Here is a 17637-nt window from a genome sequence, read left to right as displayed (position 1 = left end):
TGTTAAGCAAGAAGTGAATGTTGCCCCATTATGACTTTTCTTGCCATAGTTGTTAAGTGAACCACTGCAGTTGTTAAATTAGCAATACAGTTGTTAAGTGAATCTGCCTTCCCTTTTGACTTTGCTTGTCAGAAGGTCCCAAAAGGTGATTTCATGAGCCAGGGACACTGCAACCGTCATAAATACATGCCAGTTGCCAAGCGTCCAAATCTTGATCACATGATCGTGGGGATGCTGCAATAGTCATAAGTGTGAAAAACATCGTGTCACTTTTCTCAGTGCCGTTGACCATTAGAACGGTTACTACACAAATGGTTATAAGTCAAGGACTACCTGTACTAACAACTAGCTTTTAAATAATTGCTAATGGTCTCACTAATGCCTTATAAAATCAGATTAGAAGATAAAGCAACTTCATTATTTTACTGCCTGTTTTAATATAAAATGTAACCCTTTGAGGTGGAGTTGGACTGAGGGAGAGAATGACTGTTTCTCTCAGGCAATTCCTGTAGCTGAAGGCGGACCAAAAACTGGGCCTAACCAGTCTTAGTCTAACACCTTAATCACTACGCTACCCTGGCTCTCACATGGCTGGCATGGCTGGCTCAGGAATTCTGGGAGCTGAAGTCCACAAGTCATAAAGGGGCCATCATTCCTCACCCTTGCTGTAAAGGATGCCATTGCTCTGGGTGTGAGAATAAATAATTAAAATGATAAGTAAATACTAACATAGCATTGTGTACCTGGTGCTCCAACTGATCCTTAAAAACGTTGTTGAGGACTGCAACTCTTTCAGAATTTCATTTATCAAAATTAGAAAATGCCAATACTTACTCAAAATAGAGAGTGAGGTCTGTGGCTAGGATTGACTTCTTTAGAAGCTGCATAAGATCACTATAATCCTTAGAGGACAAGTTAGCAAAGATGTTGTGACCCTATAATGAAAGAGAGCAAAGCTAAATAGCTCAGAATCAATTTTTCCAGTGTTAGCATTGTGTCCCACCATTGCAACAAATCTTTTTTTTTTTAAACGTAATGAAATCATTACAAAAATATTTGATTCAGCTGCTATATTTAAGATGTAATGCTGGTTCTTTTCTGCTGGACTGAAAGTATGGCCTAGTAAATAAAAATATTGTCCATATACTTTTTCTTTCCTGCATATAAACTGATGAACAACCTATGGAAATTTCAACCTAAAGAGCTTTAGCTTTTTCTTTCACACTGAAGTCTTATGTTAGTTGTTTTTTTATTTTTATTTGTATGGTGTTTTAAATCTCTTATCTGTCCAGGATTGCTATGGTAGGAAGTGGGTGGTTACATAAATCTAAATAAACAACTTACATATCTGCACAGGGAGATAAAATATAGATTATACAGCTATTTATTTATTTGTTTGTTTGTTTGTTTATTTAATATGTCACATATCTCATTCTGCAAAGCAACACTGAGCGGCTTACAATTAAAATATACAAAACTGTTTTTGCTTTTGGGAAATATTTTGCTTTGAGAGTAAATATTACATAAGTTGTATCGTTAAACTCAGTGCCGTATATGGAATCCAGAATCTGTTTTCTATGCCCTGGCAGAGAAAATACTTTTTTTGGATGTGCTAAAATAAAGCAGCTTTTGAGAGTTATTTTTAGAAAAGAAGAAGAGAATGGGTAATACATGGTTTTTGTACCTCACTCTGAAGAATCATTACAGCATGGTTGAAATGGTGATGCTCCAGAGTAGCAGATGTCCCATAGAGCTGAGCTAAAGCAGAACCAATTCTGAAAAAAAATGCACCATATGACATTATTTCAGGATATGCCTCTGAGATTGTCAAAATGATGAGATAAATGCTATCCCAATCTTTGTGTTTTGTAGAACAAACCATCAACCTTTCCACTGTTTTCCATCTATACTACTATTCCCGGATGAGAAAGAGGAGGGCTAATGGAAGGATGGATAACAGAGATATGTGTACAGATCATAGATCTATTCAATATATAAACATAATATGACTGGTGATTCTGAATAATCTCGTCTAACGATCTGATCTCTTTCAATCAATGGGACATTGGATTCTTCATTTGTAATGGTTTCTTCTGAACTGGGCTCTGAAATGAACTGTTGAAGTGTTATATTTCTTTTATTTTCTTTTTTTGTTTAAATTCTACTTGGAGAAGAAAGGCTCCAAAATAGAGCTGTCAAAGGTTTCTGCCACAGTTTAAAATTAGATGTATGTGTAATTCATGACTGGAATCTGCACGTTCACCATGAGGGAGGGGAGACCTTATAGAAAGATATCTTTTGTAGTTTGGGTAGTAGAGCTGCCATCCACCTACCTAATTTATTTGCTATCCATCTCCCCAATAAGGCAGACTATCAATTAGATAATTAATAACTGATAGCCTGACTTATGTAAACCCAAGTTTTATGGTTTGTATTTCTGAAAAGAATTGCTTTTTCAGTGTTCTTTAATCTTTGTGAAAACCAGGTTAATATTGTTTGCCAAGTAATCACAACATATATGACAAACCTCAGACAAGACAAAACAGCTATTGTCAATAGCTTCCAATTCTGATAAATCAACAATTAAGCAGAAATCACGCAGCAGCTGAGAAAGAGTGGATTTAAAATCAATTCACTCTGTCTTAACTGCTTGCTATTTTCCACTTGCTATTTTAAAAATATGAACAAATTATTATATAATTTATAATCTATATAAAAACTAGAGCAGAAGTTGTAGAAGGAAAATATAGTCTGGTCAAATGTTCAAGATAATTTAATCTAGATGGGCAAGCTTCATTTTTAAAAATGGGATATAACCCTGACTAAATATGCATACATATGCTGTTAATGCTTCAGTTTAAGTTTTATATGCTTTCAAAACAAATTCCTGTTTAATATCTGCATACTGTGTAACGAACCACACACCCACACAAACATATATTGTAGTACATTTAAAAGCTAAATTTAATTTGTCAAGGAAAATATGAATTACAATTACAAAACTGGTAATTGTTAGAAGGTGAAACACACCAGGATTAAACCGTCACAAGAGATTAACACATATCACTATTTCACTATCAGAAAGCACTCTAAAGTGACAGATGAGGTTTGGTGTTATTGGTATGTGTGTGTTTGTCCATGCATATGTATATATGCATAGTTGAAGAAATTAGTTTAAGAAATTCTGGCTTGAAATGAAAAGAATTCTCCTAGGAGATTATATTGCAAAGCTACACTACCTAGATATTTAATCATCATGGGGCAGCTGTAATGAGAGAAAGAGGAGAAAATTACCAAGAACGTTGTCCCCCAGAGGAAACAGCAGTGAAGTGGATTAACATGCTGTGATACTGTTTTCAATCACACTCTTCCTAATCTTTCATTGTGCCGAACCCTCCCCACCCATGTTAGGAAAGAAATGGGAAAGGTGAGGCATAAATTTACAGTCTTTGCAACCTGTCTGACCACAAATCACAACATGTCAGGATAATAACAGCTGTTATCATTACCCTTAACACATTATGTCACCAGGTGCCTATAACCTTTTTGTTATTTCTTTAACATTATAAAAAGACCATGTTCTCCCTGCATGAACTCAGTACAAGCAGCAGGTATAGACTGATGGTTTACCAGTAAATATTGCTTTTTATAAAAAAAAATAACAACCTAAAAATAATATTTAGATGAAATGGGTTGCATTTTGATATCCATTTTATAGAACACTGTGGTTTGAAACATGTTTGAATCTTGCAAAGTCTCAAATCTCATGTAATTTTGCTGTGCGTCTGGTTTCAGATTTGAACCTAAAATCTTGCTGTACATGGACATTTTGACTTTCTTGTCAATGTCTCATGTGCTAGATTTTGCTATTTCTGCAGGAGTTCATCCAATTTTAAATGTTATTTATCCGACACAAGCACTATTGTTCAAGATTGTACAAAAGCATCCACTGCCAGAAAAATCTCAAATGGTATAAATTCAAACAGGAACATAAAGCCTTCTCAGGAGGCATTCACTGCTAAGCCTCATAAAAACTTGCATTTTACTATTGAGTTAATGAGAGCAGCCTACCAGCTATACTGGTAGTTCTCCCATCATCTACTCACTGCCAGAACTGATCTTGAGTAAACCTAGCCCACCTCATAAATGAAATATTAGTCTTTCAAAATAGGGATGGAATAGGAAATGTGTTCGAATGTAATCTATTTTAAATTCAACACCCAAAAGTTTATTTCTTCTAATTTCCATAAAATCTTCATTTTGTATATCGTTCTTGTTAGTGTCTATGGAGATTCTCATTCAGGTCATGGTTATCCCAAAGGTACTTTTTCAAGAGGCAACTGGACAGCTATAAACATTTTTATAATACATTCGTTTTGAATGCTAATTTTCAGCCTATAACTTATTTTAGAGTTCCATGCAACTGAAATGATGATTGTTTGATCCAGTTGTTATCCCAGTTCAGTTTGAACTGCAGGCCAAACACACATTCTTCAAAACAAGTTTGCATGCTAACATTATATTTCCTCTTTTTAATTAGCCACTGAAACCATTAATGGCCCTCAAAAGCCTTAGGCTTTATACTACCTTGGAAACTCTTTCACCTTTAATCAGATTTAGTTACTGCAAAAAACACAGTAACAGTCCCACAGACGAGAAACACATAAAAAGAAGGCAGTAAGAGAGTCTTAGGCTTCAAAATAAACTATTTTTTCTGCTTCCTCTTGCATCGGGTTTCTTTTTTTAATCAATAGCTCTTCAAATTCCAACCCCCTGCCAAGCAGGAAACCCTATATAATTCCAGACTAGTGGCTGTCCACAGGGGTGAAATTCAAGTTTCCTAACAACCAGTTCTGTGGGCGTGGCCTAATTTGTGAGTGTGGCTTGTTGGCCATGTGACTGGGTAAGCGTGGCTTGCTGACTGGGTGTGGCTGGGTGGTCATGTGATTGGCTGGGCATGGCAAGGTGGCCATGTAATGGGGTGGGCATGACTAGTTGGACACGTGACCAGCAAACCAAATATAAGTGATCCTCACTTAATGGCTAGTTGCTTAGCAAGTGTTCTAATTTATGACTGACCTCTCCAGAGCTACTTGACCTGTTTTTGGTGTTTTGACAGTGACACACACACACACACACTTATCAGCAGTTACAACATCCCACACATTCTTGTGACTGAGCTTTTCTATGTTTTTTGCCAGTTTCCAACAATTCCTTCTGGTTTCTGGTTAAAAATGCCCATTGGGGAAAATGGACTTGTTCAACAACCAGTGTTTGCTTAATGACCACAAGGTTCATTTAATCACCATGGTGTTGGCCTAACCCAGGGGTCTGCAACCTTAAACACACAAAGAGCCATTTTTCTATTTTCTTTTAAACAGGTATCTCTCTGTGTGTGTCTCTTTCTTCCTCCCTCTCTCTCATCTCTCTCTTTCTCATCTCTCTTCCTCCTTCTCTCTGTTTCTTATCTCTCTTTCTCATCTATAAATGCTAAGATTGGAAGCTGTTTTTAATAATCCTATTTCTTTATATATTTTTCACGCACATTTGTGTATATGTATCCAATACTCTTTCTTCCTTTCCGCTATGTATTCAAAATGGGCAATGACTGTGTGTGTCTGTGTGTGTGTGTGTGTGTGTGTGTGTGTGTACCATGTGTATATGTGTGTTATGTATGTGTATGGATATGTATATATATATATATTTCACTTTTAATGTGTGCCAGTGTACTTACAGTAAAAAAATGACAATAAAAGTTATCTTATCCTATCTTCCTTCTTTCCTTCCCAACCTCATTCCTCCCCACATCCGATTTTGTGTTGGCTTCCTAGCCAAGTACTTATGAGGTCTGATCCTGTTTAGCTTTCTAAAATTAGCCTACTGAAATAAATACCAAGCTAAACTGCCCAATAATTTACCTACTAATACTATCTTGCACCTGATTTCAATGTAAACAGCCAATCTGCAGTATTACTAAATTTTGCTAGGCATCTGCTGAATATTATTTTTTCTTCCTTGATAATCTAGTCTTAGCTGGGAAAAACAGTCTGGAGACACTGGCGAGAGCAGCTCAGCGCAGATAAAAGTTGTGCGTCTCCCCATATTCCTTTCTCCGCGAGCAGCCCCGTCACCTCCTCCTCATTTGTGAAGTGCGCTAAGTTTAAAGGTGCTGCGAGAGGCTGCTCGCTGAGAGAGGAACATGGGGAGATGCGTGACTTTTCTGCATGCCAAGAGAGCTACTCACTCTCTCTCGACTCCACTCTTGATGCGGAGAAAAGTCGGTGGGAGCAGCAGTCACCCGTCCTGGGGCTCATGTTCACCATACCTGCGGGGCTTGGGGGATGCAGCGGCAGTGAGGCCGCAATGGCGATGGCAGCAAGGAAGGCAATGGTGATTCCGATGGCATTGGGACCTCCGGGACCAGCTCCCCGTGGACATCCATGTGGCCGCACACGTGGTGCATCGGGGCTTCCAAGCTCTGCTCCCCGCAGCTGCTGTCAGCTGTCCCGGACTCGATCAAGGGGTGACTTGCTGACACGAGCCTCTACAAAGTTCCTTCCTGCTGCTCTTGATGGGATAGCAAGAGTTTTTTCTTTCCTGGCACAGCGAAATGCTTGCAAGCCCCACTCCCATTGGAAACTGCAGGTGAGAGAAGCAGCCGCTAACCTGGCTGGAGCCTACACGAACCTCTCCACATGTTCCCTGGCAAAAGGTAAGTGGGGGGGGGGGAAGGCGACCGGTGGTGGTAGATAAGCAACCGGGGTTTGCAGAACTTCACTCATCCAGGGAGATCAGTTCAGGCAAGGCCACAGCGGAAGGCAGGCAGCAATGGCTGGCCTGGCAGGTGTGCAAAAGCAGGCTGCAGGCAGCAGTGTCATGCATGCGTGCGATGTCGTGCATGTGCAATAAGGACTGACTGGGCAGGTAGTGGAGAAGCCGGCGGAGAGGGGCCGGGCCAGCCAGAGGCCCAATTTACCAGTTCTCTGAACTACGGAGAATCAAAACAATTGGTTCTACTGAACTGGTTCGAACTGGTAGAATTCTACTCAATCTCTTCTTAAAAACCTCCAGTGATGAAACACCCACAATTTTAAAGGCAAGCCATTCCGCTGATTAATTGTTCTAACTGTCAGAAAATTTCTCCTTTTTCTAGGAAGGATCTCTCTTTGATAAGTTTCCATTCATTACTTCTTGTCCTTCTCTCAGGTGCTTTGAAGAATTGGTTATCCCCTTCTTTTTTGTGACAGCCTCACAAATATTGGAATACATATGGGAAATATAATGGTGCACTGTCAGATGCAGTAACAAACTCACTTGTTCTAGCACCCAAGTCAGCCCATTACCTGATGGTTTGTTTATCCAATGGAAGGCTATCATTGTTGCTATTCCAGCATCATAGACATCAATCACCTTTGCTCTACTTAAGCTGATATTCAGAGCAGTGAAACATGAATATAATCCCTCATATGTACAGGATTAAGCCAAACTATAACACATGCCATCATGCTATACTGGGTAACTAAAATGCTTCCCAAAATGAAGATATAGCCAAGTTTCCCCATTTCACACCAAGTCCTGAATAGTAAGGATTTATATATATATTTATTTTGCAATTATCTGGAGCTGTTATAATACAGAATTGTATTAAAGATTCATATTTCCTTAATGCCTTGTACTGTGCTAAAAGTAAAGACCTAATTGGTTTTTCTGAAGTCTATTGCCTAGCAACTAGGTGGGCCAAGGAAGTGTGTGTGTGTGCGTGTGTGTGTGTATCAGTTTTCTGCATGCAACTAATAATAATGCAGCTCCTGATACTGAATACTTAAAACAGAGAATTATATTAGCAGAAATAGTCTCTAACTGGAAACAGAATTTCTCATTTAGGGTGCTGTACAGGTAGTCCTCGAGTTACAACACTTCACTTAGTGACCTTTGGTTGAAAAATTTCAGAGAAAGTATGTCTAAGAAGGTATCGCTCCCATTTTGTTTTTCTGATATCTTAATTGCCTGAATGGGATCGGTTACCACGCAATGAACATGTCTTCCAGTTTCACCCAAAACAATAAACAATATCTATATCAGGAAACCCAACACATTGTGTCAGCACAACACTACGCTAGGAATAAAATAACTTAAGCATAAACAGAATACTTGCTTATAACAGAGGTGTAAACAAAGGAGATAAAATTAAGAATCTCCTATGAAGGAAATTCAGCCTCCCAAAAGCAACGCACACATCCTGTTGCAAAGTAAATTTTACAATGTACATCCATCTATTTGTGTGTTTTACGTTTATACTAAATCAAACTACTTTGTTTTTCTTTCCCAACTGGTGAAGAATGTTATTACCTGTCCAAAGCCTAATCCCAGAAGCAGAAGTATCCTTTATCTCAGATGAAGTCTCTCACAGTTGTAAAATTGAAATATATTCTGTGTATAATCTGAGACTGCTGAAGAAGATGATGACACTACACAATCTGATCTCAATCCTACACTCTCTCTGTAAAGACTTTGGTCCTTTGGAACAAAATCCCAGACCATTAAATGTCTATGGAGATTCTCAGGGATGAACACCCTTCGAATAGTGCGGGAGTATGAATGGATTTCCAGAAAAATTTCCAATCACAGGAACCATTTGCACCTCAGTTTGAGATGCAGACAACACAGACTCATTCCCAACAGCCTGTGCCTATCTACAACAGTGAAGGGACACAGGGCAGACAACATCCTGCAGTCAAGAAGGCTCAACACCCATTTGGTGACCCCGAAGACACAGATAAACCTCCAAGTGGCCTCTAAAAGAATGCAAATGACTGTAAGGGTTATAAATCTTTCCATTCTCCACCACCCAGTCAGAGCTGAAGAAGCTTTTTTGATGAGAAGCGAAATGTCTTCAAAGAAAAAACAAGGAAGTCCAGTTGCCTCCTGAAAAAGCAGCTTTGGGGCCCAGACCATTAAGTTCACTGATTAAGCAGAGGTGTCAAACTTGTGGCCCGGATGCATCACATGCTGCCCCCCCCCCCCCGATTTAGCGAAGGGGGAAAAAGTCCTGATATATCACGTGACAACGCTGTGACACCACAAATTTGACACTCCTGGATTAAGGGGACACACTAATCCAGAAAAGTGGAAAGTAAATGGTTATTTGACATAGACCAGGGGTCAGCAACCCATGGCTCTGGAGCCACATGTGGCTCTTTCATCCCGCTGCTGTGGCTCCCTGTCACCGGTCGGCTCCACAGTTGATAGGGCTTTTAGTTAGGACAGGTAGAGGAAAAAGAATGCCGTGCTAGGAAGAGACTATGGTGGGGAAACCGGACTTCCAGTTGGCTCCAGAATTGAATGGGAGGCTTCCGGTCAGGACCTTTGTGGCTCTTTGGGTATTTAAGATTGCTGACCCCTGCCTGACATAGACTATTGTGAAGGAACTGTATGTGTAGAATCTGAGTAGAATCAAGGTACAAAATTACTTTAGGTATAAGCTCTTACTTTCATGTGGGCAATAACCATTTAGCGGAACTTTGCAGAGCCCCCTACCAAATCCATTTTGCTGTATTATAAGCCAATTGTCCTATAAGAAGTCCTCCTATGAAGTACACTATGACCACTAGACCAGGGGTCTCCAACCTTGGCAACTTTAAGCCTAGCGGACTTCAACTCCCAGAATTCCCCAGCCAGCTTTGCTTTCTAGGAGTTGAAGTACACCAGGCTTAAGGTTGCCAAGGGTGGAGACCCCTGCACTAGACTCTATGAGGGTAGTTGGGAGAGATTGCCTATTATGAAGCTGAGTAGTGTGTGAGTAATTATAATTCAACTCATCAACCAGTTAAGAGTTTAACATGTTATAAAAACCCAGGAACTCTTGCAAGTGTGTCATGCACAAATCATGAAATAGCTTGAATTGTGTGGGATTCTGCCTGTCTTCACGAAACAAGGCACCATTTATGTAAAAAGTTTCTGTTTTGAATGCAGGTGCTTGCTATTTCCTTCATACTTGCTACCATTTCATAGAATAATGGCCCACATTTTATGCTTTCAATTCTGTCTTCTATTCTGTTCCACTTTCAACTAAAGTTTTGCCTAATTTAATGTTACATTAGATGGATATTCATTTGTAGCAGATTAGGTCATGATAAAAAAATAATTTGGAAGGAATTAAGTTTTCTTTTTAAGAAATGTAGAGAAAGAAACGCAATTATATTACACATATCTTGAAACCAACACTTATCTCTAACTTCTAAAATATTAATTTTCAAAACAAGACAAACAAATAATAGTGGAAACATACTTAGCTTGAAAGGCATTGTTTGTTCCTCTGTGATCAAGGTCATGGCATAAACATCCAACAATCAAAGCTAAAATTTCTATTTCTGTCAGAATCTCCTGAAATCCTGCTGTCTGAAAATAGAAAAAAAATATTATACTGCTACGTCAACAAATGCAATCATTTTTAACCAGTCGTTAGAAATCAGGTAAATCAGGGGTGTCAAACTGCAGGCCACGCCCCCCCCAGCTCCGTGAAGAGAAAAACGTTGAAAAAACTCGTGTGATGGAAATGTGATGCCATGAATTTAACACCTGTGTGATAAATGAGTGTTGGAGGAAGGACTGAGATGTATCAGCAGTTAAGTTTGATAAATGGAAGTTAGGATAAGCTAGTGGTTAAACTGAGATCACCTCAGATGATTTAGGTCATTTTCTCTTAGCCAACCTACCTCTCAGAGTTGCTGCTGAAAGGAAAATGGGAGGTAGGAATGTTGGCTATATCCCTTAAGCTCCTGAAGGAGCTTAATAGGTAGTCCTTGACTTACAATAATTCGTTTAGTGGCTCTTTCAGATTACAACAGCACTGAAAAAAGTGACTTGTGACCATTTTTCACACTTAACCATTGCAGCATCCCCATGGTTACATAATCAAAAATTGGGCCCTTGGCAACTGACACATATTTATGACAGTTGTACTGTCCCAGGGTCATGAGATCACCATTTGTACTCATCCCATCCTGCTTGCAATAAACAAAGAAAATGGGGGGGGGGGGAGCTAAATTAATTTAATGGCTGCAGGATTCAATTAACCACTGCAATGATTTACTTAACAATTGTGGCAAAAGGGTAATAAAAAGGCGCAAAATTCACTCAATTCCTTGAATGGCTTAGCACTGGCAATTTTGGACTCAGTTGTGGTGGTAAATCAAGGACTATCTGTGCTTTTACCAAATAGCTAACGAGTTGTTCATAATTCCAATGCCCTCCGTATGGAGTAAAGCAAACACCCTTGGTTTTCACTATATCTACTAGAATTAACTCATCTGTGCAAAAAAGTTCAGAAGTGCACTGTTGAGGCATTGCTAAATAGTAATCTTGCAAATGCCTTTGTTCTGCTGATATCTTATTATTTTGAACGAATGAATTCTATATTGGCTAAGTGTGATTGGACACACAAGGAATTTGTCTTTGGCGCGTATGCTGTCAGTGTACATAAAAAGAAAAGATATATTCGTCAAGAATCATAAGGTACAACACTTAATGATAGTCATAGGGTACAAATAAGCAATCAAATCATACTAGGAAACAGTCAATATAAATCGTAAGGATACAAGCGACAAAGTTACAGTCATACAGTCACAAGTGGGAGGGGATGGGTGATAGGAATGATGAGAAGATTAGTAGGAATAGTAATGCAGACTTAGTAAATAGTTGGATAGTGTTGAGGGAATTGATGATTTAAAAAGGAAGCTTATTGGCCAAACTGGGCTATAACTAATTGGTTTCACATCAGTGAATCATTGAACAGGATGCTTTTCAGCTGGTAAGGTATCCAGTAAAAACAACAGTAAAAGGGAGTCTGATCACAGAGCATCCCCTAAATCATCTTTCTCTGCACAGGTGCACTTCGGATATGTATGAATAAATCTCATCCCTAGCTAGAGTTCAGCGGGGATGTGAACATGACAGAAAGGAGCTTTTTTAATGTCCAGCAGAAGCTTCAGTTTGCCCTGTAAGGTAATTGTTCTCAGTTTTTCATACTTTCTTATTCATTTAACACACTACAGGTAATCCTCAACTTACAACCATTCATTTAATGACTGCTCGAAGTTATAACGGCACTGAAAAAGCAAATTGTGATCGTTTTTCAAACTTACGACTATTGCAGACTCCACCTGGTGGTTGATCACAATTCAAATGGCTCATGTTTATGATAGGCTCATGTTTATGACAGTTGCTGTGTCATCTGATCCCCTTGAGATTTTCTGACAAGCAAAGTCAAATTCACTTAACAACTGCGTTGCTAAGTCAACAGCTGCAGGGATTCACTTAACAACTGTGGCAAGAAAGGTCATAAAATGGAGCAAAACTCACTTAACCATCTCAGTTAGCAGCAGAAATGTTGGGCTCAATTGTGGTCATAAGTCGAGGATCACCTGTATTGCTGAACTTATCAAACAGAGTTAGTTTAAAACTAACAAAATCAACTTGTTTCCATCCTTTTCTCCTTGATGAAAAATACATCTAAAATGTATAATAAGAACATCAAAAGAGCCCATGGCTTGATCAGATCAAAAATCCACGTGGCCCACCTAGTTCCCATACTGGCCCACCTGATAGCCATGATGAGTGCAATAGCTTGTTTTGCCACTTGTGCTCCCATTGTGAAACATGAATACGGAGAGGCATAGCCTGGGTTCACACTGCGCATTATTCTACCTGCTTGCGTTTGGGTTAAAACAATGCATGAAGTCAGTTGCTATGGCTCTTGAATCATAGTTTACACCTTAGCTCATTGAGCATACAAGCCATTTTGCCTCAGATACAGGAAGTAAAAACTAGCTATCGATGCTAGTAACCACTGATAATCGCATTCCATGAATCAATTTTAATCACCTTTGTAGAGACCCAAATGAATGGGCATCATTCCATTTTATGACAGTGAATTCCTCAGATTAGTTAAATCCAGTGTAAAATACTTTATCTTGTGTGTCCTGGTTTTCCCTTCATTTAATTCCACTGAGTGCTGAGTTTTAGGATTGTTAAGAGGGGAGAAAAACTCTAGTATCCATTTTCTTCATATCATTCATATACTGTACAATGATTATCATACACAAAAAAAGCACTCAAACACATTCCCCATAGGAAAATTCCTACAGGTCTGCAGAGTAAATGATAAAGAAAAAAATCACACCAATACAATCCATGTTTTTCACATTTTGTACTTATGTTGTACCATCCTATACATGTACAAACAAAGGAGGGTTTCCATTATGATGAAGCAATCAATAATTCTATCTTTTTGATGAAAGCCATTGATCCTGTAAATGCCTCTGCTCCAGCTATTGGATAATGTAATGTTCTTTTCTGCATCTTTTCAAGTTATCCTGATGACCACAATCACATGTGCTGTTTTGAGGGAGCTGCATCTGAGCATTGTACAAGGGTATTGTGCTATTGACAATCTGATTCCTCTCCTAGTGATTCACCAAAATGTGGAATTTTCTTTTTTTCACAGTAGCTGTACACTGGGTCAATGTTAAATGAATAAGTGTTGTTGACTTATCTTGCTGAATTGGCACAACACTTTAGGAAAGATTGCCATGCCAGCACAATACAGGGCATCATTACTATATAAAGAAACATGTTCAAATCTGATACCATTCTTCTCCTCACTGTTATATGATTTGTGTGCAGTAAATCTTGTAAAGAAAGAAGCTAATATCAGTTATGACTGATAATTCCAAAGGTATCATTTCCAATGCAAATGCAATATGAGCACAGAAAGATTTGGTTACTATCTCTAGTCTAATGAAGAAGGACCAGGGGGGTCACATGGTGTTCTGACCCACTCCCTTTTCCAACAAATCAAACACAATCCAAAGGGAACAGAAACCTTGTAATGCTTTTGCAAAATAATTAGCTGTGATAAGCACAAGCCTTGCCAAACTGTGCGAGACTTGCCAAAAGATAACAGACAAGAAATAATTTGCAAAATAAGAATCTTCAAATACAAACTCAGGATACTGGAATGTTCACGAGACTGGAGTTTCAAAAAGTCTTTGCCTTCTGCAAAGTACGTTCTTTTCACAGCTGGTTTTTATCTTCTTGAAGGAGGGGCCATTACCTTGCAGCCTTACTCCCGAGTCACCTGTGCTGTTGCAGCTGCTCTTTCCTACGAGCAATCCTGCGTGCATGTGCACTTGGCACAGGGTCCTCGGGAACCTCCTCATCACTGCTGCCAGCCCCCACAATCTCTGAAGGCAGCAGTCCACTCCTTAATGGTCCTGGCCCCTCATCTGAGTCCTCACTCTCCTCAGCCATCTGCATCTGCTGCCAGCTAACCACAACACTGGGGCTGGGTTGGAAGACCTCCAAGGTCCCTTCCAACTCTGTTATTCTATTAAGACTAAATAATTATACTCCCCTTACTTTCAAAATCTAAGCCTGAAAAGGATTATGTACAGCATAATGTACTGTAATAGTGGAAGAGAACTTTTTTTTGCTGGAGAATCAACTCACTAGAGCCAGAGTCTAAACGCAATTATGTGAGGAAATGAATTACATTTTAACTGGTCTACTTTTATGTGTTTTGTTATTAGGACTCTAAATTTAATTATTTCTTCGATATATCAGTTGTGAAAATGAAAAAAAAAAGTTGAAAAGATTATCTGAAGAAACAAGAGTTGATAAAAGAATGGATCTAATCTTGAGGTCGAACCTACAATCAAATTTCGTACTCACTATAGTCTCATTATAATCAATGAAAGCAGCCATGTGAGTTAAAATGATGGATGTGTAAGTTGCACTGCTAGGTCTATAGCTCTCAAAGGCCAAGCCATACAGGGTAACAGTATAAATCATTAAACATATTAAAAAAACTGCAATGCTAGGAAGTTATTTTAAAAATTTAAAGCTTCCAAGCGCAATCTACAGATAGAGTTAAAATATTAATAAAAAGAGGAATAAAGTTTAGCTAAGTATGCTTTTGAAAATCATGTGCCCTTCTTCTCAGATTACAAAACATCATGGTCTTTTACAAGTGCCAGAAAAGTGTGATTAGTGACAATAATTTCACTGAAAATAGGTCATAAAGATATTCTCGACTGGACCAGCAGATCTATTTAACTCTGACCAACATAAGCCACCACGGCAGTATATTACTGTCAGAACCAAGATTAATATGCCCAGGGAGTTATGCTGCACATACCCCTTTTCCCATTATAATATGATCTGGTTACATAAACGTAGACAGTTATTGATGGAAGATATATATGGTAGCCACGAGAACACGACTATAATCAAGTGGAGGCCATTTAATTGCAAACAATTACAACTTTATTTAACAATAACCTTATTCCCAGTAGATGGTATGGAATGTAAGCTGTTTTTCTTTCTTTAAGAGATACTTCAACAAAATTCTGTGCTTTTTTACAAAATGATGGTCCCTGGGGCCTCCAGCCTGTCTTTTTTTTTCTTATGTTTTATAACTGGTTATATCTTTTCGTTTATTTCCCCACCTTTAATTCCATTCAATTACATTGCGTCTGTCCCCTTTTGCTCCCTTTTCTTAAGTTATTTACTCTCTTCTTCTTCAAGAAGGGTTTCTGAATTGAAAATGTTTAAAAACTCTTGCCTTAGGAAAGTAGCCAGGTAACCTTTCACCTATTTTAGTAGACTGTGAGTAATCAACCTTTTCATCACTATGCCTACAAGATTGTCTGTCTCCTTTACATCTGACTTTTAAAATTAATTATAACAACTTTAATTTAAAAAGTAGGAAGCTGACATGCTGCATATCCAAATGTGTTACATCCCTATCCTCTTCCATTATAAGAATGCTTACAGGTCCTGAATGGCCACTTAAACCGTACAAAAAATAAAACGGGATGGAAACATATGCAACTACCGGAAGATTAAAAAAAATAAGAAAGTTGTTGGGAGGTGAAAGAGTAGGTGTGAGCATATTCCTACAGGGTTGTATTTATTAAAGGCTTCTTCCTGATTTCTTTGCCAGCTCACAAGATGGGAGGAATGTAAATGCAAAATCCTCACCATATTCTGGTTCATGGTCACCAATCTTCGCACTTACAACCATTGCAGCGTCTCTAAACCATCTTGTAGTCTCAATTTGGGTGCTTGGCTGGGATGTGCTAGGATCACATGATCACCATTTGTGACCTTCCCAGCTGACTTCCAACAAGCAGAGTCAATGGGGAAGCCGGATTTGTTTAACAAAGGCAGCAAAAAGGGTAGAAAAATTGGGCATGACTCACTTAATGACTTTAAGCAACAGAAGCTCCAGTTGCAGTTGTGATGATAAGTTGAAGACTTCCTGCATCTATTTTTTTCTAAACAAATCAGGTAGGAGGTAAGTAGGCATAACGGGCCAGAAATTTTTAAAAAAGTGAATCAGCCATTTGCCAGGTTAATAATTCTTTCTTTTAAAAAAAATCCAGATCTATCTGCTTTAGAGATATTTGCCTTAGTTGGTTACTGACTGTTAGGTTTTTGGGGGGGTTTTGGTTTCTAGTCAAATGTCTTCTTTTATTTCTCTTGACATATTTTGTTTTCTTTTAATTTTTGTCTGTGAGCTGTCTCCAAATTGAAATAATCAATCAATCAGTGTTGACAGTTGATGACATATATCACAGTGGAAGTCATAAAAGGTAATGTATTTGTATTACTATGAGCTAGAAGTTATCCATATTACGGTTTCCTAAGTAAATATAGCTACTGAATGCACAAAAGTAGGCATTTCTTTGCTACCACCTAGTGGTCCTCTGCATTTTTATAACCTACATTTGTAACCAAGGTTTAGTTTCTGAGTCCGTATACTTGGATTAACTGTTGACTGAGTCATTGTTAATAGTGAGCTAGGAACTCCTTAACTCCAAAGGCCTACGTAACTGAAAGATAAATGCTCTGGTGTAATTCAAAACTTTAGCTAGGGAGACAATAATAGACCAACCCTTTTTCAATAAGACGTGTTTTCCTGCTAAGCAAAGTTCAAATTACTATGGTAGCTACTGTACTAAAAAAATAAGATTAGGGTCAATTCTTTCTGAAAGAAAAATCATCTGACAAACTCACAGTATCTGATTCTTTCATCCAAAGTTATTGTCCGTTGCATATGGGATTTCTATGGCCAAATGGCAGCATACAGAGGATTCTTTAAAGTAGAATAATAATAAATAAAGAATAATGATCTGGATTGCAAAGAAGTTCAGACCAGGTTCCATATAACTATTTTACTTTAACCTAGCGGCATTAAACGTAAACATTTTAATGACTGAATGAAGGAAAGCACGATTTAGTCCTGATGGGAAGTCTTGAACAAATGAAATTATATATGATTTATCTGCTGCTGAAGAACATGTAAAAATAGTTCGTAAATTTTCCATTATAAACTGAATTTTGAATGAATTCAGAACACAGTCACCATGTTCAGTTTCTAAACCCCCAGAAATACTTTCAGGTGTCTGTAGGACCATTCTCATTTGTCATATTCACACATCCTAGAGTTGATCAGTAGTTCCTTCAGCTGACCAACAGAGGGACACAGAAATCTGTACAGTATTCAGTTTTTACATCTCATTCTCATCCTTAGTTCCGGTCTCATAGCTTTTCTTAGCACTTAAGAATCAACAA

General features: G+C 38.4%; 2 protein-coding genes across 3 annotated transcripts in view; one reads left to right on the top strand and one right to left on the bottom strand.

Moving 5' to 3' along the window:
• The window catches only part of PDE11A (phosphodiesterase 11A), a 185239-nt gene that overhangs the window by 26293 nt on the left and 141309 nt on the right, over window positions 1-17637 (bottom strand). For both annotated transcript variants that reach the window (XM_087918209.1, XM_087918156.1), the window contains exons 13-15: window positions 10289-10398; window positions 1685-1775; window positions 835-935 (exon numbers count right to left, since the gene is read on the bottom strand). In XM_087918209.1, the coding sequence (XP_087774335.1) occupies window positions 835-935; window positions 1685-1775; window positions 10289-10398 (302 nt within the window). The remainder of the gene's footprint in view (window positions 1-834; window positions 936-1684; window positions 1776-10288; window positions 10399-17637) is intronic.
• On the top strand, window positions 5643-16384 carry LOC148127960 (uncharacterized). The gene is made up of 4 exons (XM_087918353.1): window positions 5643-6712; window positions 11887-12003; window positions 13369-13432; window positions 14589-16384. Exons 1-2 carry the CDS (start codon window positions 6208-6210, stop codon window positions 11922-11924), a joined length of 543 nt encoding a protein of 180 aa, XP_087774479.1. The 5' UTR covers window positions 5643-6207; the 3' UTR covers window positions 11925-12003; window positions 13369-13432; window positions 14589-16384.

This window comes from Pseudonaja textilis, chromosome 1 (assembly GCF_049901715.1).
Source record: "Pseudonaja textilis isolate UNSWEBS1 chromosome 1, rPseTex1.2, whole genome shotgun sequence".
NCBI classification, from domain to species: Eukaryota; Metazoa; Chordata; class Lepidosauria; order Squamata; family Elapidae; genus Pseudonaja; species Pseudonaja textilis.
The sequence above is the reverse complement of the archived record's forward strand: the minus strand, read 5'-3'. Positions and strand labels throughout refer to the sequence as shown.

Excerpts from the sequence above, each read along its gene's own strand:
- LOC148127960 (XM_087918353.1), top strand. The coding sequence starts at position 6,208 with ATGCGTGACTTTTCTGCATGCCAAGAGAGCTACTCACTCTCTCTCGAC. Across the intron at positions 6,713-11,886 it reads CACATGTTCCCTGGCAAAAG|GTGCACTTCGGATATGTATG; the intron begins GTAAGTGGGGGG and ends TTCTCTGCACAG.